Genomic DNA, 23,595 nt, shown 5'->3' with positions numbered 1-23,595 from the left:
CACACACAATTGAGTACTTGTATTAGTTCTTATTCTGTCTACATTCTAGACGGCTGTACTGCCTGAGCCCCCACAAGTTGAAAAACACAGGAAATTTAAAAAAAAAAAAAAAAAAGGGTCATATCATATGGCCACTACCACTAGGTTGTTAGCCTAGTCTTTGTCTTTACAAATGAGGCGACTCAATTACTTTATCGGCGGCCTGCAGTGAAACTATGGGTGGGTATCGGATCGGATTTGGATAGATCTGATCCGATCCGCATTCTGTTTCAAATCCAAATCGATATAATCTGTGCAGTCTGATCAGATTTGATTCGGATCGGATCGGATCAGATTCAGATTAATTCGAATAATCCAATCGGATTGCACTACTCCTTAAAAAAAAAGTAAAAATTAAATGAAAAATTGAAAACTTAAACAGTTAAACTTAATTCCCAAATCACAAAACAACCCAGCCGCACGACCACAAAACAAACCAACCTACGACCACAAACCACACACACAACGACTTACGCCGTCGACAACACAAACCGAACGAACCCAGTCGTATCTTGATCCACGTCCAGCTGCCACTCACGACGAGCAGCTGACAGCAACAGCAACCTCACGACTACTGACTCGTTCATTGTGTAAGGTTCCTGTCTTTATTGCATGATTGTCTAAGGATTTGAATGTGTAGTATTTGATGAGCAAATCAAGAAGACGAAGCGTGAACACTAGATTGAAGGCTGCTGCAGAGAGATAAGCTCTCGGCTTACCCATATTTGGATGTTTAATTATCATATGACACCCTGAGCTTCTGATAATGAAGCTAATGAAAGAATTGTGTAAGGACTTTTGTTTTCATTAATTCTAGATTTCATTAAATTTTTTGTATTGTCAAAAAGGCCCAAATCCGAATTCAATCCGAACCGATTTGAATCCAAACTTAACCGAAATATTCATCTAATCCGAATCCGATCCGAATTATTTCGGATCAGATTAGGTCCGATTTGAAGTTCGAATTAAAATCAGATAATTTTTTTTTTTTTAATCTGAAGTATCCGAAATCTGATTGGATTCATTCAAATTCGATCCGAATTCGAAATTACCCGGCCCTCGGTGAAACTGTGCCTCCTAAGAAATATAAATTATTTGACATAAAATTTTAAAACATCTAATTACTCAATCAAAAAATACATTGAAAACTGATTTATATTCTAGTCTTATAATTTTTTTTTTCCCAGTTAAGGGAATCTAATATGCAGAGTGCTACTTCGTTCCTGACATGTGGTTGATCAATGATCACAGGGCGGCTCCTATCTACCCTGTCTGGATTCAAAGTGATCACATGACGCATGATCGTGTATACACATGATGAAAAAAAACTCATTCATTGAACTTCATGTTCAAGATTTGGTCTTATTCAAGCAAAAATTTCAAATGCACGCGGCCCCTTAAAATGTGGCAAATTATATCACAAAATCTCCAAATATGTCAAAATCTGGACAAATTCAAGCAAAAATTTACGGCCTAATTAACTTTCAAATATGTATTGCATGAAACACGGGCACCTGCCAATAGATTCCGCTGCATGGAGCTTAACCAGCTTTTACGTTCACACTGTCGAGTCTAATAGGGGATTAGTTTACAGCAGCTTAGTTTAATTTATGTCTACATTTAAAAATTGTGACTTGTGAGCCTAACATAAGCACTGACGACGGTGATACGATAACGTCAGTCCTTAGTTAACAAAAACGAAGTTTGATTTATATTTCGAATGATATCACGAATGACCTAACTATTGCCTCATGCTTACTTACACGACAGACAGCTCTTGCGTTTTGTGCAAGAATATATTAAATGTAATCAACTCCTTTCTCAGCACTCCATTGACAGAATAATATAGTGTTTGAACTTTGCACTAGTGCTAAACCATATGAGATTTGTCAACCAAAAGCGGACCGGTTTTATATATTTATTTGGTATTAAATATTGAGTGATGAGAAAGTGATTTAAACTTTGAGTGGGATAAATTTTCCTAAGACACGTAATAAGGGTCTGTTTGGGATTGTTTTTGGGAGGTTTAAAACTGATTTTGAAATGTAAACGGTAATTTTAATGTTTGGTAAGAAAAAATTAAAATCATTTTTGTCAAAACTAGCCCCTCCTACAGTCGATTTTAAAAAGTAAGAAATGAATAGTTTTTAAATTCTGATTTTGAGAATCAATTTTATCCTTTAATGCAATTCTATAAATATCCTTAAAATTATTAAATAAACCCAAAATTATCCTTATTCAAATTGGAAACAAAATTACTATTTTAATATATTTTTATTATAATTCATCAATATCAATTTGTTGGTCAAATTATTATTAAGTTTGTTTCACTGTATCATAAATTTAATTATCGTTTGTTTTAAGATAAAAAAATAAAAAAAATAAAATCAATATATTATAAATTTTATTTTTAATAAAAATTAGTATAACACACAATTAAAAAAATTATATACACATGTTCTTACATGTATAAATAAATAAGAACATGTATATATAATATTTTATCATACATTATCTATATTTTAATCATTAGTTTTCTTTCAGCGGTTTAATAGTAAAATGGGAGATTGCCACTTTCCCCTCTACAGTAATTAACATATACCATTTACTCCCTTATTGTTTTTATAATGGCCAAAAACCCCCATGACAACATAAGTTTACAATATTACCCTTATTTTTAATTACTCTTTTATTTACATTTATTTTAAATTAAATAAATTATATGAATAGAAACTAAATAAAAAAATTAAGTATTAAAAACAAGAAATATATGTTTTGATATAAGCAAAAAAATTAATAATAAATTTTTTTCTTGTAATTATTTATTTTGTGAACATTTTCTTATAATAAACATTTTGTAATATTTTAAAATTAAATGTAAAAAATATAGGTAAAATATTTTATTATTTATCTTATAATAAATTTTTATTTGTCGTTCAAATTTTCTTATAATAAGTTTTTTATCATTTTATAATAACTTTCTTATATATTTATTATAAGAAAATTTTTACAAAATAAATAAGTACAAGAAAAAAAATTATTATTTATTTTTTTCTCATATCAAAACATATATTTCTTGTTTTCAATGCTTAATTTTTTATTTAGTTTCTATTCATGTGATTTGTTTAATTTATAATAAATGAAAATAAAAGAGTAGTTGAAAATAAGGGTAATATTGTAAACTTATACTGTCAGGAGGGGTTTTTGGCCATTATAAAAACAGCATGGGGGAAAATAATATATGTTGATTACTGCAGGGGGGAAATTGACAATCTCCCTAGTAAAATTACGAAACGTCTATAATTATTTTCAAAATTCATAGTATTTCTGAAAATAAAATTTAACAAACAATTAACTGATTATTTCTACAACACAACTAACAACAATTATTTTAGAAGTTACAACATTCTCGAATTGACTCTTAAGTGAAAAAAAATAGGTTTATAAATATGAGCATTATTTAACAAAATAAGAGATTTTTTATTTTAATAAGTTAGAAGACAAAAAAAAATATTTATAGGTGTGCGTCTCTAAAGGATTCTTTATTTTAATAAAGTGCTAGATCTACAGTAAAGACTAATTCAAAATTGATGCTATAATGTTTCTATTAATGCAAAAATACAAATTCCATTCCCACACGTGAATAAAATGTTAGTATGGACTTCCAATATGTTAGAAGACACTTAAAAAAATTTTCGATTCAGAGTGGAGGCGTTAAAGAGTTAAAGACGGAACGACTTGTAGTTTACTAATGTTAGCTTTTGTATTTTGCAACAAGAACGAATAAATAAATGACAAGTTAAATCTTATCCAGATAAAATTATGTGAAATCCAAGTTATATTGACTGTAGAAAGCATTTAATTGACTGTCAGTCTCGGTGATAATGGTGAGTGCCGAGTGCTCTTATCAAAATAAAACTAAAACAGACAGGAGAATGTCGTCAGTGCAGAAGACGAAGAAGAAGAAGAAGGTAGTGGCCTCGCCGTCAAATCTGCAAATCGCGGGAGGAGAAATGCAAGAATCATCAAGGGAAATGGAGTGGCAGCTGGTGGACCGCAACTCTACCTTTTCTAAATCTTCCTTCAAATTGCCACGTGGCTGGTCCGTTGAGGAACGCCCTCGTACTCACTCTCCTACCCGCCCTGACCGGATCGACAAGGTGCTTCAGTTTCTTTATTTACGAAAGACCTACAGTATAATTATAATGGCCTTTCAAGTATTTTAATTTTATAATGCACAAGCTTTCTTTTTTTTTTTTTTAACACAATTAGTGTTTTTAATTTTTACCTTTGGGAATGGTAATTTTGTAGACCTGACAGTCCGAAGAAGTTGCAGAGAAAGAATGATGGAATTGGGTTTGATTCATATAGAAATGAAATCAGCTAGAAATAAATAATGCTCATCATTTACCTTTGATTCTTGGTTAATGAGTCTGTACTCTGTTAAAATCTAGACCAATAAATCTTAACGTTGTCACTCAAGGGGTCAGACAATTTCACTTAGAGAATTGTATTGTTCATGCACTAAATTTGATGTTTTTCTTTGTGCGAGGCTCTATGCCAAATAGTTTATTGGTCCAGATTTTAAGACAATGAGGGCATCCGCACCTGATAATGTTTCTTTCACTTGGTTAATTAGCTAGATGATGAGACCTGTAGCTTAACTTCTTTCTTCTTACACTAAAGTGCTTTTGTGTGAAGCTGTGCATTTATTTTGTCTCCACAAAGGGCTTGAACATTTTAATTAACTTTGGCATCCTTCTGTATGATCCTTTCAATTGGATGTCGTTTCATTTGTTTTCCTTGTTTCATGCAGTACTACTATGAGCCGAGGACTGGACGGCAGTTTCGTTCCTTGTTATCTATTCAGAAATATCTAACAGGGGAAGAAGATACCGTTAGTCCCAAGAGAGTGAAGTATGGTAATGTACAAAACGTAAGTTTTTAAATCATCTTCTTTTTTGTTTATGGCAAAACAACGGTTCTGTTACTATAAGGGTATTATGTCTTGACTTGTCTTTTTGCTGCAAGAACTGGTTGCGTGCATTTTCTGTATGGGTCTTTATCTTTTAATAATTAAATTTAGTCAAGGTAAATCTTATCTATTACATCAATGTTGATGCAGATGCAAATTGTGCCCTGTGCCACTAAGAGTGCTGCATCATTTGGACTGCCTGATAATTGGATTGTTCAGGAGATTCCCCGTAAGAATATCAACTATGCCGGTACTATTGACAGGGTACTTTTCTTTCTTTTCTTCTTTCTCTGCAATGTTGAGTATGTTCTTCATACTAGGTTAGCTTGAGGAGTTTAGATGTGTGTCTATCATGCTAACACACATAGTGATCGACATTATAAATGTCTATTGAAGTACGTAACTGTGCCAGACTGTATGCACAGGGGTAGTCACATAGATACTGCTAAGATTTTGGATGGGTAAATCACCTGGCATTCCATGTATACAGAGATATTTTTTAGGTATAAAGCCTTAGTTGAGTATATGATCACTTGCATTGTTTGGTTATGGTCATTTGACTCATTTCCGTTTTCTACAGATTGAATAAGAGCACTTAAAGCTAAAGGATACTTTCTTTTGGGTTTCATTCAAGTGTCAACTAACGAATACTCTGGTGCCTTTTGAAAACCAAAAGATGCTGTAGTTCTTTGTTAAAATTTTGCATCATCAAAAACAAAAATGCTTAATGCTTCCTGGATGGAAGAGATTCCAAGTTCCCTGTAATTGTTTTGTTCAATTCTTTTGGTTTTGCTTTTGTACAAAATCTGGTCTTTAGAACCCAGACAAGCATTGAAGTAAAGATTTTATCTACAAATGAATACCTGATCAAATTTGGGGGGTGGGGTGGGAGGAGGGAGACTTGGAAAATCCAAATTGATCTATAGCATGATGGAAAATATGTGGATAGAGCTGAATTTAGGTCTTTTTTTTAAGCAGTTCTTCCTTTTAAGTTCTATACTGCAGTATTACATTGAGCCAGGGACTGGATTTCGATTTCGTTCTCGGTTAGCTGCTGAGAGATACCTTCAAGAAGTGAGAAAAAGTAAATCAACGACCAATGCAAAAGAAGGCAATCTGTTAGCCGTGAGTTTAATCTGTAAATTTTTTATTTCAGTTAAACTTTGAATTTTTCCATTCCTGAAAGTTTTATTCAGGGTCACTCTGCTGTCCTTTATCACACCATTGTGGCTTTCAGCTGAAAAATATTTCTGATTAGGACCTTCCACTGAGAATCATTGTGAAGCGACAAAAAGATGCCAAAAAGATTAAAGTCACATCCAAGGAAGGAAAACCAGGCTGTCATTCTGCTGTGAGTTTGAGCAATGAGTGACATCTAACTTCATGTTTAAAAATAACATAATTGCTGTTTTTTTTTTTTTGGTTCATTGAAAAAGGTGGTGAGAACATTTTTTTTTCCCCCTTTTGCAGCATGCAAAGAATTCTGTTTGTTGCGAGAAAGATGTCTTGACCAAGGGGGCAAATGCTTCGACTCTTAATATTGCTAGCCCGCCAGCGAAAGTTAAATGGGTTCTCGGTGGTCCTGGGGGAAATGTATGGAATGCTTTGATGAACGAATCTGTGGTCCCAGATTCTGTAAAGCAAGAATGGTCCGAAATATTTGTATTTTCTATCAACCAAAATTATTGATAAAACCTAGTTCCGAAGTAAGGTAATTTTTCTCTCACATATAATTCCCTGACACTAAGATTATTCACAGTGTCTCTAGTGTTAGTTTATAGGAGCATGCTATCGTTATCAGGGATCTTATTACAAAAGTGTGGATTCATAAAGATAAAAGAGTTTCATCTTCATGATTCGATCAAATGGCTAATCCTCGCAATTGACTTGCTGGTTTTGCAGCTTAATGACTAGAGACAGAGAGATTCAAGAAAATAGCATGGTGTGATCATGGGCAGTGTCCTGGTTGACTCAGAAATGCAGCTTTTTGTATACAAGTAGATAAAACTTTCAGCTCTTGCTTAAGATTTAAGACCTGCATACTTTGCAAAGTTCTAATCGAAATGACGCATGAATGGTCTCTGTCTGAACATTTCTTGCTTTGTTTGGTCGGGAGTTGCAAACCTAATGGATAAATAGATATGTGGGTCGTTCTGAATCTAGACTTGTTTGATGTTTCCACTTCTTCAGGTCGAAGCTTTTATCCTGCTAATTATCTATCACCATCATTGATCTTCATTCTGAAAATTTTGGACTTCAAACTTCAAAGAAGCTATAATACTAGCTTGGAAAATTTAATGAACTTGAAATAATCATGGCATATGAAACCAAATTATCCATCTTAATCATTTCTGTGCCAATACATCATAGCAGCGACATTTGGTTGTCTTAATCAATGCCTTGTTAATTACAAGAGCATTACCCAGTAGTGCGGCAAGCATAGAATTTCAACGAAATAATTTACGAAGAAAGGCAAATTGGCTTTGACTTGCTCTATATAATTTTGATTTTTCACCAAGATTTTGAATCAGAAGTCTAGCTAAATGACAGTTAGAACAATATCAACTATTCAATCCACCATTGTAAATAATCAGGATTAAGGCGGCAATTTTCCAGACAAATAGAGAGACAACTTATCTCTCAAATATTCACCCTCCCTGTCAGCAGTTTCACAAACCTGTTGGTGGTAACCAGAGTCGTGGTCATGAAGCAGAGGTATTTCATCCTGCATCTCGTCCTCTAAATCAATAACAATGTTATGAAGCAAGCAGCAAACGAGAATAATTCTTGGTAACTTGTGCTTGTCAGGTCTCCACATCACACCTTGAATGATCTTCCACTTATCTTTCAATCTTGCCAGTGCCCTTTGTGCCACCAAGTGAGAAGCAGAGTGCCGTCTATTGAACTCAGAGCCCAACTCTGGAAGCTCCTGTCCTTTATAAGGAGTTACAAGATATGGCAGGAAAGGATAGCCGGAATCCCCAATTATATACTCTCTTATTTCTGATCCTCCAGAGAGCTCCAAAATTTTCCCATTCAACCTCTTCCCTTCTTCACACAACTTGTAGAAATTCGAACTCCGAAAGATCAACCGGTCTTCCATTTTTCCTGGCCATCCTGTGACTATATCCCGGAACCTCATTTCAGGGTCCACAATTGCCTGGAGGACCATGCTGTGATTCTTCATGTGATCAAGCCACAGATTATTTGTGGGGTCTGAAGAGGGCAGACACATGAGTATATGGGTGGTATCAATCACACCACAACAATTAGGGAGGCCTTGTATTTTCTCAAATTTGGATTTTATCTCTGCCATTTCGGTTTCAGAAGGCCATTGCAGGTGCTGAAGTCCCTTTTGTTCCATGGCCTCAACAAAACGCCAGGTCACTTGAGACACAGTTGAGTGATGTAGCCCACATGAATCACCAATTGACATCAATGAATCACCAGAACTCAGCCTTCTTAAAGCTATAGCTACTTGATCGCGGAAAGACAAATGTTTGCCACTTGTGAATGAAAAACCTCCTGTCTTGACCACCATTTTTTCTTCCACAAGTGAACATATGTAGTCAAAAGTTCTTCTGGAGATCTTGAAAACAGATTTGAACTTATCTAAACCCTTCAATGGAGATTGAAAACCTGCAGACAGGAAGGGTAAAAGAAGAGAAATTAGATCAGTTTTAAATGTCTAGATTGATATCAAAGCGTGAAGCTGCATAAAGCATCATTAAATTATCGACATCAAAGTAAGAGCGTGTGGATGGAAAATATGACAACAAAATTGATTGAGAAATAGACAGCCATCATAATAAAAATTGAATATTAGCTGACATGCTTCATTTTGAATAAGAGTGACAAATAATTTCAACAATTTTTAGTCACACTAACAGATATCTTGTCTGGCAGACTGAAATAACAACAACGATTTCAATATGCAACACAAAGCATTTGATCACAGCATAGACAACCACATTTTCAAATAACCATAGTTTCAGCAGTACTTGAGCTAACAAAATCTCTGTAGTTTAGTAATTGTGCTTGCTTAGGAACCCAATCAAATTTTAATTGCTACTCCAGTGCAAGCACGTTTCTAAAATCACATACTTAAACCTTTTAAGGAGTTAAGGAGAAATAAACCACCGTACTATATTCATTACCTTTTGGCAAAAGTTTTATTGTTTGTGTGTGTTTATCAAAGTGCCATGGCAAGCACATCATAATCTGAAGGATTATTGCAAGTCGTTGAGCATTACAACTGCTATTCTCATAATAAGTGCAGAAATGATTTGTCTCCACGAGAAACAAAAGGATATAAAGACATCCAAATTTTCAAAAGTGAAACACATGGCAGTGAGGACGTGAGTGTTGAAACAGAGCGTTAGTAGTGGTACACAATACTATATTTGAAGGTTTATCAAGCTTTCATCAATGTGCAATCAGTAAGCAAATGACAAAATTATTTATTTGCAGCAAGGAGGGTCTCGGACATGTATCTGGCAGCGACGGTCAAAATTCACAATAGTTTACAATGCAGATTTCTCATTTTGACAGGTGCATTTGCCACATTATACGTGCAACTGCATTTAACCAGAAAGCTATAAGCAGATAAACTTCTTTTTATCATTCTATCAAACATACCAATGATCCTACACGATAAAATTGCCAAATACTACTTATCTCAATGAATGATCAATATTCGCCCAATCCTTTTAGATAAATTCCTCGCCATATCAAAGTGGAAGACAAAAATTAATTTACATTACAAGCAAATTTAACATTTTGAATTCCTGCAAATGCTCATATAAAAAATGTGTTTAGATAGATAAAGACATAATATAAGAAACTATCCTTTGAAAATTAAGAAATAAACTCTCCACGCAGCACCAAACAAATTGGTTTGAGTTTCTCAACAAATGATATAGAGCCCTCTAGATAAACATTGAAACCTTGAGAAACAGGGCTGATACAGCTAATTTGAGAAGATGCGAAAGAAGCCCCCCCACCACTTCAACTATGTCCAACTCCATAAGAAGCCTTCAATACAGTCAGTTTCTAATCTAAAATAGCAGCAGCTCTATTTCACTTTTCAGCTTCTACAATCTTTCAAAAGTTGGATCAGTTATGCAACTCAGAGGTGAGATGCATGATAATCTGATTTCTGATATAAACCAATAGATATTTTCTTAGCGATACTCCTTTAAGAAGAAGAAGAAACTAAAAATTTCATACTCTCTTGGGCAGGTTACAAAAGTAACTGTTCGAACTTATCGTAATCTGGGTTTCAAATGTATTCTGCAGCAGTCGACAATGAAATTTACATTTCTTGAAGAGAAAATAAGATTAGTATTATTTACTTCCTAATTTCTTTCATTTTCTTCTGAAAGAAGTATTCCATTCTCATTTTCCTCAATGTAAGATAATTGAAATTATTAAGTTCTCTACAGCAACATGAACAGACACCTTCCAGGGATCGAATTTCTTTCAAATCATTAGGTATTGGTGAGTCACATGCTACTTGAATTGGCAAGATACAGTTTTTCTCTAAGATTTTGCTACGTAGCAATTATTAATATATATTTATATGATGGGAAAAAAAATGAAACCTTTCGTCATATCCTCTTCAACATTCGATTAGACAACAAAGGAGAATTTTAGGTGAACAGAACGACTCAAATTTCGGATTGGGGATCCTCCCTATACGCTTTCAAATGCATTTGCAGTATATCAAGAAATAAACTTGAACAATATTATAAGCCGAAGAGAAGAAAAAACAATAAATGTGAATGATATCATAAATGGTCAAGAAGAACAGTATCAACAAACCAAAAACATATAAAAGAATAAACAATCTAATCTGCAAAAACAGCGTGAAAGCCGACAGAGTAAAAGAAGTAAAATTGTGAAAGAGTAGATACCATTAATCCTCTTGGAGTATTCAAGCCACCAAACAAAAGATGCTTCCTGTTCTGAAGACCCAGAAGCAGAAGCATTTCCTTCAGCCTTCTTCTCAATCTTTCTCCTTTTCTTTGACCCTCTTATAGGAGCCATCACATCAGCTAAACAAAACCCAATTGACTCAAAACTCGATACCAAGAAACCCGCTTAGAAACCCACTTAGCTTCTAACAACAACAATCATACACTCCATGCTATATAATTATTCACATAAAAACCAATACCCATTAATCAAATATCATGAGACAATGATGAAAAATTTTACCAGGTTATGACTTATGACATGCAAGACAGCTGTATGATCTAGTAGACAAGGTTAGTTAACACTTCATTTTGTTAATGTCTGTAGAGTTTTCATTATGTGGTTGTGCTTTACAAGCATGCAATGAAAGAACTAAGTATTGAAGAAGCTATAAAGTACAAATGGGTAACGGATGAAAATCAAAGCAACACATGTTGGTTTTTTGTTTGTTGGACGATAATGTGGCCAGAGAAGTGAGAGACATGGGGATTCAACTGTTTGCAATTTTTATTGCAATAGCAAATGGCCAGGAGCCAATAACCAGGAGGGTTTTACTTTTAAAAATAAATATAAACGCTTTTTAGGGGAAAAATTAGTACGCTACACTTACTCTTTTGATAATTCTTTAAATGGTAAAATGGGACAAGATTAGTTATTTGTCAGAATAAACTTAAATGTTATGAATTCTCTGATCAAATCATGCAGCACATGTTTTTGTTGACAGTATTAATTACATCACTTCAAGTAATTTGATTTGCAGAAGGAGAAGTAGCGAGATGAAATCTAAATTCAAACTTACTGATCTACCTGACTGTTCTAAAAGTTATAATGCTCCTGCGTTAAATGAATTAATCATTATAGTTTTATGGCGTCCATTTTCATTAGAAATTAGAAGGATAACGTGTCAAGAGAGTCGAGATGCGTAACGGACAATTTTTTTGCCCCCGACATGATAGGTGTTGATTAACGGGAGGTTTGCATGACGGATTGAACACACCAACATTGGTTTTAAGGGAAATCCTGTTGCTGGTGAATGGTGATGTTGTCTAAATTTAATAATTTATGATAAATTAGTAATTGAATAATTAAAATAGAAAAGTTGAGTAGATCTATCTAAAAAAAAAAAATCTTGATTTTTTAACTTATTTATTTCTCTTTAAAGCAAAGTTTTTTCTTCTTCTTTTTCCCTGAGAAATAATGCTTCGTTTTGCATTGTGGTAACTGTAAAATAGAAACTTTAACCATCAGATGAAATTTGAGTGGCCCATAAACACCACTAATTTTTATTAAAATGTTATTTATTATCATTTTTAGAGAATATTTTTGAGTAAATAGTTATAATAAAAAAAAAATCAATTGTGTTGTCAAAGACGAACTACAAATATTTACCCAACACTTTGACAAATAACTCTTTACAATAAAGGTTGGGGTAGAAACATTCAAGAAGTTTCAAATAATTTTAAGGGCATTTTTTCGAATTACCCCTCGTGAAATGACAATATTTTTTTTAAAAAAAAAAAATCGATACTATTGAAAGCCTCAAATTATCCTCATTTTTATTTTAAAATTAAGAAAAAAGTGGGCGCGTTGATGAAAATTTTTTACCTTCTTAATGGAAATGAGAGGTAAGTTAAAATTTATAATAATATGAGAGATATTTTAAAGACTGTTGTTTTATGAATGGTATTCCGAAATTAACCCTAACTTTGAACCCTGTAACCTTTGACTATGCTGCAGGCAAAACTACCATACCCAATACAGACGCTGGGCATAATTAGCCATGCGGATATACATTCACGGAATCATTAATAAGGCCTAAACCCAAAATGTTTGGGCAGCAGAAACTGCAAGTCACCCAATCATGCTTAGTGCAGACCAAATAAAGATAACAGATTAAATCCAAGAGCTAAACAATCTTTGTTATCTTGGGGGTATGGGAACACAGAGTCTGATAAGGATCGTAGTTATAAAAGCCATAATAATTCTTCAGGCCCAAGTACTAGGTTCTGCTACAGGCCGACAATTATCTAATTTTTTAAATATAAACAAACCGAAGAGTGTTAGTTCTCCCCACCGAATCAAAATTCAAAACCCGATCAAGTCCAAAACGACACAGTTTTGATTTTGAAAATAAACCCACGAATACGACACAGTTAACAGTTTAGCCCGTTATTGAAAATTTAAAAAACAAAAAAAAAAACAAAATCTCATTATCCTTAACCACGATTTTAGAGTAAGAGAAGCCACACAATTAAAACCCATTTTCCTACTCACGACCAAAACTCATCGTATCACTGCATTGAATTTAAAAACGAAGTAAATGCGATTCAATCCGAATGTGATCAGATCGGATCGGATCAACCTGAATTCGATCCGACGCCCACCCCTAAGCAGAATTGGTGGAGAAGGTATCTTCAGTTATTTATATGGATACTTCATAATTTGAAATCAATAAAGTTCAAGATTAAGATGTCTGATCCTATGCCATCAGCTGCAATTAAAATCAATGATAATTTGTAATTTTTCCTAGAGGAAATAGCTAGTAGAATGGAGTTTAGAAATCCACTTTGTGTTACTTTTGAACATGAGGTGAGTTCAGCAATTCTTATACAAGCTTGCCACTAGAGCCAGCCAACTTTAAAATAAATAATTGTAATATATGCAATATAAATAATTACATTTACACAATTTTATTCTTAGTATATTGTTTTGTATTTTAAAATTGGTGTATGAAACTTGTGATGCTGAGACATTTTGTGTTTGAAAAATGAATTTCTTATTTGTAAATGGATGAAGAAATCTATTTTCTTAGCAAGGAGCATTGACAATTTGATTTTTAGATTTTCTTTAAAATTCAACAATATTTAGAATGTTGTGCAAGTTTTCAGAATATAATTAAACATGTTAGTGCATTACAAATAAAATTTGAGGTGTGATTTAAACAACTCTACACTAGCTTGACATATGATAAAATTGTATCAATCAAAACTGCTAGTGAAATAGTAACAATAGTTAATAAAATTAAAATACTAATCCCATTAAAAAATATTTTTCAAGATTTGAATTAGGCTCACCAAAGTTTAGGCTTAAAAGTACAGCTTATTACAATCGCATTATTCATACTTTATTATCTCTAATTGCAATCACATTCTTCATCCTTTCTAGTGTGTCCTCAAAACAAACACGATCCTAAGTATGTTTATTGAAATAATCAAAGTTGTCAATATGGAGAATGTGATTCACAATGCATTACGAATATAATTAAACATGTTAATGCATTACAAGTAAAATTTGAGGTGTCATTTAAACAATTCTACATTAATTTTTCATATAAAAAAAAATTGTATTAGGCAAAAATTCCAGTGAAATAGTAACAGTAGCAGCAAATATTTGAAATATTTACTAAAATTAAGATACTAGTCAAATTAACAAAAAAAATTCAAGATTTGAAGTAGGCTTACAAAAGTTTAGTCTTAAAACCACAACTCATTATAATCGTATTTTTCATACTTTATTATTTCTAAGTGCAATTACATTCTTCATACTTTCCAATGTGACCTCCAAGCAAACACAGTCCCAAGGATATTTATTTAAATATTCAAAGTTGTCAACACGGAAAATGTGATCCACAGTGATAGATGATCTCCACTCATTTCCAAGTAATACAACCTCCAAGAAGTATAATATGGCAAATTTAACCATTTTCATACCATCCCTTGACTTAGTTGATTCTAATGGCTAACCTAGCGTTGTATCTATAAACTTTGTGCAATCGCCCAACAAAACATCACATACCCGACTATTGTCATCAACAATGTCCAAGTCAAGTTTATAAATTTCTCCTAAATTCAATCCAGTAACTAATGCGAATTCAAACATAAAAAATCTGCATACTTTCTTCACTATATTAAAATACATGGCTTTGTTGGATGAATGCAAATGCCTCAATATCAATTTATGCAATGAATGAGTACAAAACCGAATCTCAATTAAGTTAAAAAAGTGCCAAAAATCTGAGTTACGAAAAATCTCAACTTGTTCATCATTAAGTTGTTTTTTTATTATTTTTATTGGTATAATGACGACAAATTAGTAATTTTTAATTTCGGCTTACTATTTTTTTTTAAACATTTTTGTTGACAATTTTTGCATAGCAAAAAGATATAAACTCTTAGCATAAATTAAGTCTTTAAAGAGATAAGTTATTCTTTTGAATTAACAATTACGACAAAAGTCTTGTAATTTTGAGGTCTTACGTCACATGCAATCATGTATTATAAGAAGTCATGTAATACACATCTAAGAGTCATGTGTTACATGTAGTAATGTAACATCACCTTAAATCGTGTATGATTGGACCTTAAGTTGTGTCATGATCGACTAATAATCTACACAACCCATAAAAAATTCACCATTTTCATGAAGAAAAACAATTACAAAGTTTGTTTTTAAATATATATTATGAGAACCCACAACCAATTTCATCTATTTCTTCAACATAAAACCCTAAATTTTTTGCTTTTTCCCTAAGTATCAAAACCCTATCAATTGATTACAAGAAGGAAATTAATTACTTACTTTAAGAAGTTGTCAAATGCGGCAGTAATGAAGTGCTCTGATGACTTGTGCTTCAGATTTTGGCGTTTCAGTGTCAGTGATGATTCCAACTCTTCTCCAAACTCCAAAATCAAATTAGTCATGTACAAGAGTTGTGTAATCCATATCCATTTTGAGTTAAGTATATTTTAGTAACTTCATGTGCGTATTTAGAGAACATTCATGAAATTTTTGGTAAAATTTTATTTTTAGGTTATTAAAATAATTTTAGAGGCATTATAAGGTATCTTCCACAATTACCTTGGCCACCATTACCTTAGCAAATGTGATCTCTCCCAAAGAAAAAAAAATGGTTGTTATTCATATTAAAGATGCTTGCTCAGCTAGCTTGTGATCTCTGGCAAAATACTCTTAGCTCAAACATGCCATCGAAATTCTCTGACTTACTCTTCTCCGCGTGTTTAATCTTTAGTAACAACAGTGTGGTGGCAATAGGTAAAACAACATGTTACAATCTGCTTTGGTTGATTTTGAAGTGTTGCTTTGTGAGTAGTTATGATGGTGGTGGTTGTGATGTGGTTGATTTTGGGAAGTGCTTTTTGCTTTGTGTTATCTGAAATTAAAGGGGGCAATAATGCCGCCTTGACCGAATCCGAACTAGACTCAACCAATGTGGTCTGCGTAAAGTTCTTGCCGATACACTAATAAATTGGTTCCGGGTATTGAAAATGAATACCCGAATATGTTCGGGCACAGGTTTAGGCATGACATCAAAAACATGGAACTCATATTGGTGCCCCTTTTTTTAATAAGTTAAAAAAATATATATAAGTATATAATTACAAACCCTAAATCCCTAATACACACTGAAACAAGCACACCACACCCATGTGGCCGCTATCACACCTCCAACACTCCAAGCCAACAGCCACCATGTCGTGCCTCCACGAGGTATTGACTTTTTTCTAGCTTTAAAAAAAATGATAAAATTATTTTGAGACTCTTCTATGAATTTTTTTGGTTAGATATTGGATATTTTAGAATTTTTATATATTATGTTGATAATTAGTGTCATGATTATGAACTATGATATGTTGGAAGTTATAGTTATTTAGATTTATTTAATGATTATCATGTTGTTAAATTTAAATTTTTGATAAAGATTGAATGAATTTTCAAGTTAGAGATTAAATGAATTTAGTTAGTAGAAAGTAGATTGAAATTTTTTTTTATTTATTATTTATGTAAAATTTGCAGCATTACAATTTTTTTTTTTAAATTTAGTTTGAACATGCGAGAAGGGAAAGCCTAACTTAAAAACCGGTGCCCCCAAGATGTTGAGCTTAACCCGGCCCACATGTGAAAAGTTCGTGCTTGAACCCAAGTCCATGAAGCTGTTTTACCAATTCGAGCTGGTCTCGAGTAGGTCCAAACTCGGCTCAAACTCGGGGTTTTGTGAAGCCTATTTGAAATTGAATTATTATTTTTATATTAGTTTAACTTAAACGATGTATTTTAAATAGGTGAGGATTTGACCAGATTTAAATATCATTTTCCTAAAGATAATGAGAATACATTATTGTCCTTCAACATAAGTTCTCTTTCTGATTGTAGAATGATTAATGGTGCATTTGGAATTGAGGTTGGGCAACTGTAACTTTTAAACTACAGTACTAAAATGTTTGGTAAACACTAGCTGTTATAACTTGAAAATTATATTAATATAAATTTTCACTTGTATAATAGAAAATAAATTATATTTTTAATAATTTTATCAAAATTATTATTTAAAATTTATATTTATGACATATTATTAATTTTAATTTCATAGTCACAGTTTGTTTTCTACATTAACTATAGCTTAAAAGTTACAGCACTTTAATTCCAAACGCACTCTAAATTCAGTGCGCACGAGCGAAAATTGACATGTAGTCAGTTAAATAGAATACTTACGTAAATGATTTATTTTGACCCTATGGTATATGCTTTAAACGGAGGTTTTCATAATTCATTCTTCTACCTCAGGCGACAAACCGTTGTTTCACATTCGGCGAAACGTCGTTGTAATTTAACAAATGCAACAATATTAAGTACTATTTTCTTGAGCTCTCACCGGCATAATTATCCTGCATTGAATTCTGCACGGGGGAAATCGATAAGCAAGAGTCTGAATTACTAGGACGGTGTGGATTTTTTAAGTAGATACATGCTAAGATAGATCAAAAACTGCAACTTTCTTGTAATGAGAGTCTCGAACATCTCAAATCTTTAAAACCCATAAGGTCAAAATGCAATAATTCGCAGTTAAACATAACTCATGTGCATACTCGAAGACGATGAAGCTCAAAAGCAAATGTTAATACCAAGACTAATATATTCTATTTTCCTTACTCCAAAGTCATCATTTAGTAAAAAAGAGTGTTTAAAATTTAAGAAACAGAAGAAAAGGTAATTGGGGTTAGCATCATAGTTCATAAACAATCAAAATTAAAGCAAATTCAACCCCCCACCAACACCAAGGCATCAGCTGCGTTGACTCCATCCCCAAAAACTCCATACAGAAAGTGACAGAGAAAGAAAGAGCCCCACGCCGACCGTGCCGTTTCTTGCAATTCACTAGTCACTGCCCTTATATTTCGCCTATGTTTCTCGGTTTCATTTACATTTTAACACATTGCGGGGCTTGGCTCATTGTGAGACTTCGAGGCTTTTGTTCACATATTGTTGACCATCACTGCTACTGCTTTCTTTGTTACTTGGCACTGGCAGAGCCTTTGGCTTTCTTGGAATGCATTTTGCTCGTACTCCATCATTCTCTTTCTCTGCCAACTGTGACTGCGAGCTTCTGCTTAATCAATAAAATCCAGTTAAAATTCATATTCATCAGATCAATATTTTACACAAGAAGTCAACTCATGCACATTTTTGGTCCCCCTATGTGCTGCAGTATTATATAGTACTGCTACACCACTTAAAGATGCAGCGGCATTCAGTAGATTTATTGGATTGAGATCTCAGTAGTCATTTATTTCAATTTTTGGACTACACATGGGACAACGACAACTTGGGAAGATCTAGATATGCATCATAAATAAATCGACGGCCAGCAATTAATATGATAACGTTCTGTCATAAATGTGAAAGAGAAATGACCGAGACATCGACTATTTTCCACGAAGAAGAAAGTTAAAATGTAGCTGCCTCGGCCTAGCTGGCTTTCTTGTCAAACTTAGCAAAAATTCAAATAAGACCAAATGGGCCAAAGAGAGAATCATAAAGTTTTCTGACTTCGAATCCTTGGAGAGATGGTTCAAGCAAGGAATATAAAATGACACCACTTTCTACGAAAAGAGAGAATATGTTGGCAGTGAAACTTCAAATCATCCATCTTCACAGACACTCCCTTAGCTTTTCAAGTATGAATCAATATAAGGCTACGTTTGGTACCAGTACACTACGTGGATTGTGGCTATTACATAACTGGAATGAAAGCTTTACTTTGTCCTAGAAAATTTGATAATTAATACTAATTTTAGACTACATATTTCATTTCAATTAGTGAAATATAATCAATTGTACTGCCAAAGAGTAAAAAAAAAAAAAATGTAAAATATTAATAAAAAAAATCATTAAACCAACTCATCAATTAGCAAACCTTGTATCTTTTACTTTTGATGTACTGACAAGCTAAAACTTTATCAATGATGGGCAATTTATGCATGGTAAATTCAACTAGTAGGCTGTAGCTCTCTATGATTGCAGCCAAATAATAATAATGAGGAAACGGGGTCCCATTCAACTATTGTAATAAACTGTAGAAGGCCAAACCGTACCGTCTCTACTACAAAAACAGAATCACTGTAATTCTGAAATCTGAAACACAGACCGTAAATTGACAAAACAAAAGGAAAAACAAATTTAAAAAATAGACAAGTAGCTAAAAAATAAAAATGCAAAGAAAATGCCACTCACCGCTCTGCATTGTAAGAATTGGACCGTTTCAAAGTGGACGGAACCTCCTCTTTCCTATTAGTCTCGATCAAGCTGCCGCTAAAATACTCCTTATCTTCCAATCTTACCCTCGGGAAGTTTCGGATTTCCCCATCTGCCACCGCCTCTTTCTTGTCCCCTTGACCACGTGGCAGCCTCGCCTTGTAATGCCCGATCAATGAGAACCCCTGATCTTTCACGTTCCCGGCCCCACAGTCCTTAAACGAGATCGATCCGCATGATATCAACTGCATCAGAACCGTCGACGCCTTCATTCTCCCACTCGGATTGTTATCCGCCGTCCGATTCGATAAAGAATCGTCGTTATTGTTCTTATTGTTACTGCTGGTATCACACAGTATCAGCCGTCCATCGGCTTTCATCAAAGATTCTAAAGTTTCGGGACTCGAATCGGACGGTGGAGGTGAAATCTCCTCCCGGCTCAGCTCGGTAGTTTGGTTCGCATACATTTCTTGACTTGGACTTTGACTTTTTTGTTCTTGCTCTCCTTCCTCATCAACTTTGACCGGCCGCCTTCGCCTTCTCTTATCATCCGTCTGAGTCGACGCGTCAGCAGCGAGCCGCCGGAACGACTCGGAGTTCGGCTCAGCTTTATAAACTTTGTACTCGTTTAAATCAATAGAACTCCAGGACTGGTTTCTCCTACGAGTGATAACAGGGAAATCAGCGGACTCGTCTCCGGATTTGAGCACTCGAAACGACGACGAAGCTGCCATTTCATGAGCTTTTGCGCCGCTCAATGGTGAAGGATCAACTATTTCAGATCCTTTCAGAACGTACTCCTGACCGTGAGCAGGGTAAATAAGGTCGTCTTCCGATAAGTCGTGCCAAACGAAGCCGTTTTTGTAGCTCCTGAATCAAGACGGTGAACGTAAGTATGGTAATTACATCAGACGGCGTTGGAGTCAGTGAATATTTACCGTTTTGATGACCAAGAGTACATGCTTGCCATGCCTTTGCCTCGAAGAAGATTTAAACGGTTGATTACATCTGAAGAAAAAGAAAATATTAAGAAAATATAAAATTTTCATACAACGTTCAATTTTTCTTTTACTTTCTCCGAGTTTTTCGCGGCAGGCTAACAGGGAGGGAAACAAGGAGTTTGGCGGGATGCTAAAAATCGCGTAAAGTTGATGGAATTTGAATTTCAAAACTTTATTATTATTATTATTATTTCCCTAACTTTTACAAGACAGACAACAAAGGAGCTTTTACACTTTTCAGTTTCACCTTAGCTCAAGCCCAAATCAACCAGTTGGCAACTTGGCATGTATCATGCATGTGATTCTAGGAAGCCAAGCCAAAACCAAACAAGGCGGTGGGAAAAAAAAAAAAAAACTGTACATTCCAAATTCAAACAAACAAAAAATTTTCATTTTTCTCGGCGACCAAACAGAAAAACAGATAGTAAATTAAGAAAGTGCAAGATTGATATATATATATATATATATTACCTTTGAGAAAGAGACCTTCAGGTGAAGAAAGAGGGACGTCCATGAAATGCGGGTGCTCAAGTTGGCCATTTCTCGACAAATAGTAAATAACAGGGACTTTTCTGTTGGCCGCAGCAGCACTCGTCTTGTTGTTCTTGTTAGGTTCAGTCCACACTTTGGTCCTCTCAGGACTTATCCTCTGCTGCTGACGATCTCTCCCTTTCCATTTCCTTGAAACCTGCAAGTCCGTCGTCGTTTTTGATGAACTCAACTCCATTTTTTATCTCGATTGAGAACGCGAGAGAAAATGAAGTGGGGATTTTTGGAGTTTTATAGGAGAGTAGTGTGAATGCCCGGATAGAGTTGTTGTTGTTGGGGTTTGGGGAGTTCAGAAATGAGGAACGAGAAGAGTTCAAAATGGGGGTGCTGAAGACAACAGCTACCCAACAAAAGATGGCTGTTTTTTATTTCAGTACTTTCCCGTCCTATGATAGTTTCTATTATTTTGCATTTTTATGCCTAATTAATATGTACTGCCAGTCTCATTTTCTTCTCTCTTTAATTTTTTTTCCCCCTTTTTTCTAATTGTTTTTGTTTTTAGTATTTGAATATTAATTTATTTTCAGCTTTAACATATATTAATTAGCAAACTAGATTGCTAATTTCAGTATTGTACCATGATTTTATGACATTTAAGATTATTTTAATCCTTTCTTTTTCAAAATATTTCCTTCGACAATCCGAATCATGTGAGCGGGCCCGAATCGTGTGAGCGGGCCTGCGAGGTTGAAGAATGAGAACTTAAGCATTTCTTTCTTGCACAACTAGTTAACATTTACCATGAAGTAAAGTTAGATTAGGTCTTGACTTTCATATTTTTTCTTAAGTCTTGATTTTCTTTTCTTTCTTTTTTTTTTTGGGATGAAGCAGACAGATTATGAAGTGATTGAGAAAATTTTGCGTAGAATGATTGCGGAAAATTTGTAATTGCAAAATCCTGCCTTAAGGGTTAGCCCAAATTAATTACAAATTGCAATGATTAAGACAATCATCTTATTTATGTAACTTTTCGTTTTTAGATGCTGTTGAATTTTTCAATTATTCTATTTATGGTAAATTGTCATTTTTTTTAATGTGGTAAATTATCATCCATAATTGTGAGTTAATATTTCTCCTAAATTAATTGTAAATAACAATAATCGACTACTGACTACATGTCCATCACGGGTATTATGGAGTTTTGGAACGAATTAAATAACTTGTCACATTGACAAAGTGACACCGTAAGCCGTAGTTAATAATATTTTAATTGACATCACAAGGTCCATATAATATATGCATCTTCTGACAATCGGGAAAAATAATTTAAAAAAAAAAAAAAAGCAACGCTTTCAGGAGGAGGAAAGAAGAAAATCTCTTTGACATAGTTTCTTTCATTTTCCTATCACATTCAAAAAGATTTCAAGAACAATTCAAATCCATGGGATGAGTTGACTTGCTGCCCATTAATCGATTTGAGTCAACACCTAACTTTGACTGCTAACCGATGATCGCGTTTTTTTTTTAATGTCGTGCCGAACGCTATCCAACGCTTCAAATTAGCTGAAAACAATCCAGTGGGGGCCTGTCCACATGGCACATCTGCGTAGATATATGATCAGAAGAGTTGACTCACTTGAAATAGTCCACCAGAAGTTGAGATGATAGACCCCGTGACAATGGGACAAGCTGCGTTCATCAGAAAATCATTTTGATCAGATTGATCGTGACCATTGGACGGCCCAGATCAATAAGCAACAACACATTTACACGGTACTGCAAGATCTGCAAATAGACGTGGCCAATCTTTTAGCTGGATGTCTTCCAGTACACAGCAGAGATTGCCAAAAGGCCGGATATTAAGAAACGATTCGACCTTACCACGCACGAAAGTTAAATTTCAGGCTCCGCAGCATAGCACAGCACACGTGGATTGCAGGCTATGCCAGCTAGGGATGGCAAAACCCCGAGCCGGGTCTGGGTATTGTCATGACCGGACCTTGCCTGGATGCAACCGGTCTGGGTTTAGGTCCAGGCCGGATTTTAATCCGGGTATCCAGATTTTATATTTTTTAATATTTTATGTGTATGTATTTTTTATTTTTTGGTAATTTTATAAGTTTTAAATTTATTTCAATAAAATTTGACATGAAAATATAAACTTTAAGTGTTTAAAACTTTATATATGTATAATAAATGAGTAAAATAAATATAAAATATTTAAAATAATATATATTTTATAATTTTTTTTAATAAAATATGGATTCCGAGTTTATCAAATGATGCCTAAGACCGACCCGGCTTCATATCCGGACCGAATATTACCCGGCCCGCAACGCCCGGGTCCGGACTGGGCAAGTATTTTTGCCACCTCTAATGACAGCCCATGGGTCTCCATTTTAATTAAAATTTATTTTTAAATTTCGCTTTCCTGTGTCATGATTCTCTTAAACCACATTAAGTTATCAATTAAGTTTAACAGCAATAATAAATATTGATATTCGATAAATGATAAATAATAATAACTTATGAGTTATATAAGATTTTTTTTTTAAATTTTTATTA

At 34.0% G+C, this 23,595-nt stretch overlaps 3 protein-coding genes across 5 annotated transcripts; 1 reads left to right on the top strand and 2 right to left on the bottom strand.

The window, feature by feature from the left end:
• The first annotated feature begins 3,748 nt into the window (after positions 1-3,748).
• On the top strand, positions 3,749-7,176 carry LOC102623206 (methyl-CpG-binding domain-containing protein 7). 2 transcript variants are annotated; one of them, XM_015533282.3, is made up of 7 exons: positions 3,749-4,199; positions 4,856-4,975; positions 5,165-5,278; positions 5,993-6,139; positions 6,273-6,365; positions 6,485-6,725; positions 6,917-7,176. In XM_015533282.3, exons 1-6 carry the CDS (start codon positions 3,924-3,926, stop codon positions 6,701-6,703), a joined length of 969 nt encoding a protein of 322 aa, XP_015388768.1. In that variant the 5' UTR covers positions 3,749-3,923; the 3' UTR covers positions 6,704-6,725; positions 6,917-7,176. The 2 variants fall into 2 exon arrangements, with proteins under 2 accessions (XP_015388768.1, XP_006488261.1); XM_006488198.4 differs by having other exon boundaries at positions 3,750-4,199; positions 6,020-6,139.
• Positions 7,177-7,473: 297 nt separating this feature from the next.
• Positions 7,474-11,540, bottom strand: LOC102622708 (protein ALP1-like). Of its 2 annotated transcripts, XM_006488197.4 has the most exons (3): positions 11,234-11,540; positions 10,930-11,070; positions 7,474-8,653 (listed from the first exon to the last, which is right to left on the bottom strand). In XM_006488197.4, the coding sequence occupies exons 2-3, from the start codon at positions 11,060-11,062 to the stop codon at positions 7,611-7,613; spliced, it is 1,176 nt and encodes a 391-aa protein (XP_006488260.1). In that variant the 5' UTR covers positions 11,063-11,070; positions 11,234-11,540; the 3' UTR covers positions 7,474-7,610. The 2 variants fall into 2 exon arrangements, with proteins under 2 accessions (XP_006488260.1, XP_006488259.1); XM_006488196.4 differs by having other exon boundaries at positions 10,930-11,540.
• Positions 11,541-17,903: 6,363 nt separating this feature from the next.
• On the bottom strand, positions 17,904-21,596 carry LOC102622408 (protein SOSEKI 5). Its single transcript, XM_006488195.4, has 4 exons — positions 21,013-21,596; positions 20,479-20,548; positions 19,520-20,410; positions 17,904-18,392 (listed from the first exon to the last, which is right to left on the bottom strand). Exons 1-4 carry the CDS (start codon positions 21,266-21,268, stop codon positions 18,236-18,238), a joined length of 1,374 nt encoding a protein of 457 aa, XP_006488258.1. The 5' UTR covers positions 21,269-21,596; the 3' UTR covers positions 17,904-18,235.
• Positions 21,597-23,595: the final 1,999 nt, after the last annotated feature.

This window comes from Citrus sinensis, chromosome 8 (assembly GCF_022201045.2).
Source record: "Citrus sinensis cultivar Valencia sweet orange chromosome 8, DVS_A1.0, whole genome shotgun sequence".
In the NCBI taxonomy this organism is placed as follows: domain Eukaryota; kingdom Viridiplantae; phylum Streptophyta; class Magnoliopsida; order Sapindales; family Rutaceae; genus Citrus; species Citrus sinensis.
The sequence above is the reverse complement of the archived record's forward strand: the minus strand, read 5'-3'. Positions and strand labels throughout refer to the sequence as shown.